The sequence below is a fragment of the Scomber scombrus genome, chromosome 11, assembly GCF_963691925.1.
Source record: "Scomber scombrus chromosome 11, fScoSco1.1, whole genome shotgun sequence".
NCBI classification, from domain to species: Eukaryota; Metazoa; Chordata; class Actinopteri; order Scombriformes; family Scombridae; genus Scomber; species Scomber scombrus.
This window is the reverse complement of record NC_084980.1, coordinates 24,355,753-24,360,140: the sequence shown is the minus strand read 5'-3', so window position 1 is coordinate 24,360,140 and position 4,388 is coordinate 24,355,753. Positions and strand designations below refer to the sequence as shown.

Below are 4,388 nucleotides of genomic sequence, written 5' to 3'. Positions count from 1 at the left end.
ACATGATACAGTAATAACATCTTAACTTTTCCCAGTAACATAGAAGAAGTCAGAAAAACCAGTTCTAGCCAAGATAGCAAATGATAGCAATACCAGTTGATAAAACTAATTTTGCTGTTTCTTGCGCTTACAAAGAGCGTAGAAACACATCCACACATTAATGAGACACAAATAAGATAAAGGCAAAGCAAGGCAGCTTTATTTATATAGCGCATTTCATACACAGAGGCAACTCAATGTGCTTTATATTAAAACAAACATTCAACAGTAAGAATTGGAAGCATAAAAACATGCAATTAAAAAAATAAAACCCAATTATAGTAAAAATAAAACGTAGAAGTACAGAAAAATAGAAAAATAAAAAGCTATAGACTAAAATAGAGCATAAAATAATAATTTGCTATAAAATGATTAATGATATATTATTATTATTATTTATTATATAATATAAAAGTGCTAATAAAGAGGATATTATAAGGTTCCTCCGACGTTCCAAGTTGGAAATCCGACTTCCAGTTGAAATTAAGACCGAGACTGAGATTCTGAGTACACATTTAACGCACCCGAACTCTTATAAGAACATCGGGCTACTTTTTGCTTTGGCACAAAACATTAGCGTAAGGTTAAATTAATATAAGATGCATCAAAGTTCTGATCTCTTATCTGACAAACAGCGTTGCACCAAACATAGACGAGAGATGAAAATCAAGGACTAAAGACGCTTCTTTGGTTACTTTCAGGGGAGTTTGGAAACAGAGTTAATAAAAGAAATCATCCCTGCAAAGTCACACATGTCAACTTTATATTCTTGGTTTTTCTATTTAGACTTTGCCTCGAAACAGCCTTTCTAACCTTCTAATATTACCTCCATTAATGCTCCATTTTATCTGACAGTCTCATGTTGGCTGCTACTCTCTCTGTACCTTTGTGTGAGATTGGCTGGATTTGCTGCAGGGTTTTTTTTGGGGGACTCATTCCTCCAAGATCGAGCGAGATCAATCGATTTCTGAAAAGTAATTGAACAGGGATTACAGTCTGGTCTGCTCAGATCACAGAGGAATATGTATAGAATTCAAATAAGGGGGAGATAATCTGTGCTAAAACCTGCTCCTGGATGTCAGTATCTAAAGTTCTCTGTTTTTACTGAATAAAAACTCCACTACTTGTGTTTAAAATGTGACTGATGAAGTTCAGCCTGTGTGAAAATAAGTTTATTTGAAAAGAACAGCATCCTTTAAATGCTTTAATTAGTCAATTGTATTCATTTTATGTTAAATACAGTTTTTGTGTGATGTGAAATGTGAGTAAAAGAGATTATAATGCTAATTTTTAAACAAATAAAAAGTCCTTTTCTTGGTCAAATAATCCACATTTCACACAAATACATAATTAATTCATGATTTACAAGATGCTGTTAAATCTCAGAGAGCTCAGACTTTGAACTAAAACCAAGCAGAGTCATTCCTCATCACGCTGCACGCTGAACGACGCAGAGCCAGCCTGAGAAACTTCAATTACCGGCTGACCTGTGAACATAATTAGAAAGAAAAGCCGGGGATGTGTGTAAAACATCAGCGGTATTGATCCAGGCTTTATTAAACCATGTATCCTGAGCGAATGGCTGCTACAGTGCTTTCTTGACATCAAACCCCCCCTACACACACACACACACACCTTTTACACGTTGATGATTCCCCTCGTGGTCAGCAAGTTGCAGCCTCGGCACTCTGCTTTTCATTTATATGATTGTGAAGCGGAAAGATGTTGTGTGGGTCCCTCGTCTTCCACTTCCTGCAGTGACACAGTACAATTTATGTTCAGCACATTTAAACCTTGCAGATATAACCTCTAAATAAGAATAAAGTCGATTCAAAGTGAAAGATTCCTAAGTTTATAAAGGAGAACATCTGACTGCACTAATGCTGCTAAATGTTACATGTAGTTTAATTGATGATACTTAACAATAGATCATGATTTGTCCTTTACTGCCTTGTTTTAGTTGCTTATAAATCTCTGCATACTTTTACTAGAATATTATAATTGCATACTAATAATTGAATTAATTGAATTCCCAAGAAAAACCTGCAACATGCTAGTAGCTTTTAGCTTTTTTTAGCCTTAAAAAATGTCTGCAGGCAAGTCAAAAAATAACTTCCCAACAAAACTTCACTTACGTCTGTGTACTTTTGGTATCTGTTTTTTTTTTTTTTTGCTTTTGAAAGGCCTTAATGCTCAATCTTAATGCTCAGAATATAATGATATTTTAGTCTATAGTGTGTTTTCAACTTTGTGGCAACTGTTCCAACGCCCATATGCCCAAAACCAGCTCCATAAAGGAATGGTTTGCTGTGGATGCACTAATCTGCTTATTACTACATTTAGCATTATTTAGTTTAATTGATGAGATAAGATACTTGATTTTGGCTGATAACAATTTGATGTTACTAGTTATATATTTTGGATTTCAGGAGTTGGGATCTCCACCATGATGCATCTATCTAGGTGTAAAAATAGTCATAATGGTAAAAACAACTGAATGTTTTATTTGATAAAGAGAAGTGATACATGCTTGCTTTCCCTGGTCATGAATATCATACATACTAGTTGCTAAACTGATTTTTATCAAAGTATAGACCTACTACAACCTTCAATTTTACCAATCCAGTTCAGTTTTCCAACTTGCTCAGGCACACACAATTAAACAACCACCTTAACCTATCATGCTACTAACAGGGTGTTAAAGAGTCTGTATCTCCTGGTGCATGTTGCCTGTTTAAGGGTTAATTGATAATACTTGATTTTGGCTAATTACAAATCCTTGCATATTTTTAATAGAAAATTATAATTCCCTAATCCAAATTAATTGATTTACCAAGAAAACACTGCATTCTCCTGGTAGTTTAGGGTAGCTGGTAGCTGTGTCACTACTCCTTATATAATAAACACTTAATAGTGAGCACCAAATCAAGATTAAAGACACTAACTAATCATCACCATTTTGTGTCATCACCATTAACTGTAGAGTCACGCAATGGTAGTTTTCATGTCTTTAAAATGTGGAGCGTTGCTTTGTGGGATTGTGAGCAGAAGAGTCTCGAAATAGTGGAGATATGTACACACTCAATTAAAATGGCAGAGGGTAAATGTGGAGCACTATATAATAAATAGGGAGTGGTTTTGGACACAGCCTGAATGTAGCATGATGGGTAAAGTGCAAGTCAAGAATTGCCACCAAGAACTTCACTTACATTTGTGTACTTTTGGTATTTGGCTGTTTTTTTCTAGTTTGGGAAAGGCTTCTTATTTCTATAAAAGGAAATCTTAGTCATCAGCATATAATGAGAGATTCCAGACCTCAACCTCCATCTTACACCTTTGGGATAAACTGAAAAACGCCACCCATTATCCAGATCTTATATCACCCAGCATCAGTGTAATGCTCTTGTAGGTGATTGGGAGCAAATCCCTGCAGCCTGGCTCTGATGTCTGGTGGAAAACATGAAACCGGAAGAGTGGAGGATGTTATAGCGGCACCTTAATGACGTTGTTCTGCACTAAGATGTTTAACCGTCATATTTAAGGGAGTAAATGAACGTCTCCTCATCTCGAGTGAAAATAAGGCCCTTCATCTCTGCAGGAACATCAGAGGCTGAAATCAAATGTATGATTTGTCTACTTGTCTGTCCAGTCCAGTATTTCTTTTTAACTTTCTTTGTGTCTTCTTTCTCTCCGCAGGATCAGTTTGAGTTTGCGCTGACGGCCGTTGCAGAGGAGGTGAACGCCATACTGAAAGTTCTTCCACAGTAGGGAGGAGCGCCTCCTTCTGACAGGAGTCCTCTCCTGACTCATCTGGAGGACTCACCCCTGCTATTACTTCCTTGTGTTTCCTCCTTTCAATTCCTTCCTTTTTTCTCTGTCTCATTTCCTTTTGTGTTTTTCCTTTCTCGTCATCCCCAATGTTCCTGTCTCCTCTCGTCTCTTCCCATGTCTCCTTCCTCTTCCTCTCCTCTATTCACCACTTTGTCTCTCTCTAATTTACTGAATCCTTTTAAGTCTTTTGCTCCTCATCGTCTCCTGTCCTTTCACCTCTTTCCCTCTCATCTCCTCTTCTTCCCTTCACCCAGTCTTTCTATTTTGTCTCCTTTTTTACCTTCTTCTTCCTCCTTCTCTCCTCCTCCCAATCTCATTAGTGATCATTGTGCCAGGAACCCATTAAACCAATATTGTACATAGATAGACCTTCCTTCTATTGTAATGACCCATGCTGCCTGTTTTCCAAAGTGACATTTCACTGCATTTAAACACAAAAAATGTTTTGTCTTTGAGGAAAAAAAGTATATTTATCATAGTTTTTTGTTTCAAGATGAGCAATGACTTCAGGGGCATCA

The 4,388-nt window shown here is 36.7% G+C and overlaps 1 protein-coding gene across 1 annotated transcript in view; it reads left to right on the top strand.

Annotated features, from left to right (window-relative positions):
- The window catches only part of LOC133991020 (receptor-type tyrosine-protein phosphatase N2-like), a gene marked incomplete at its 5' end in the record, with an annotated part of 213,070 nt that extends 209,251 nt beyond the window's left edge, over positions 1-3,819 (top strand). The window contains one exon of the mRNA XM_062429469.1: positions 3,736-3,819. Within this exon, the coding sequence (XP_062285453.1) occupies positions 3,736-3,807 (72 nt within the window). The remainder of the gene's footprint in view (positions 1-3,735) is intronic.
- Positions 3,820-4,388: the final 569 nt, after the last annotated feature.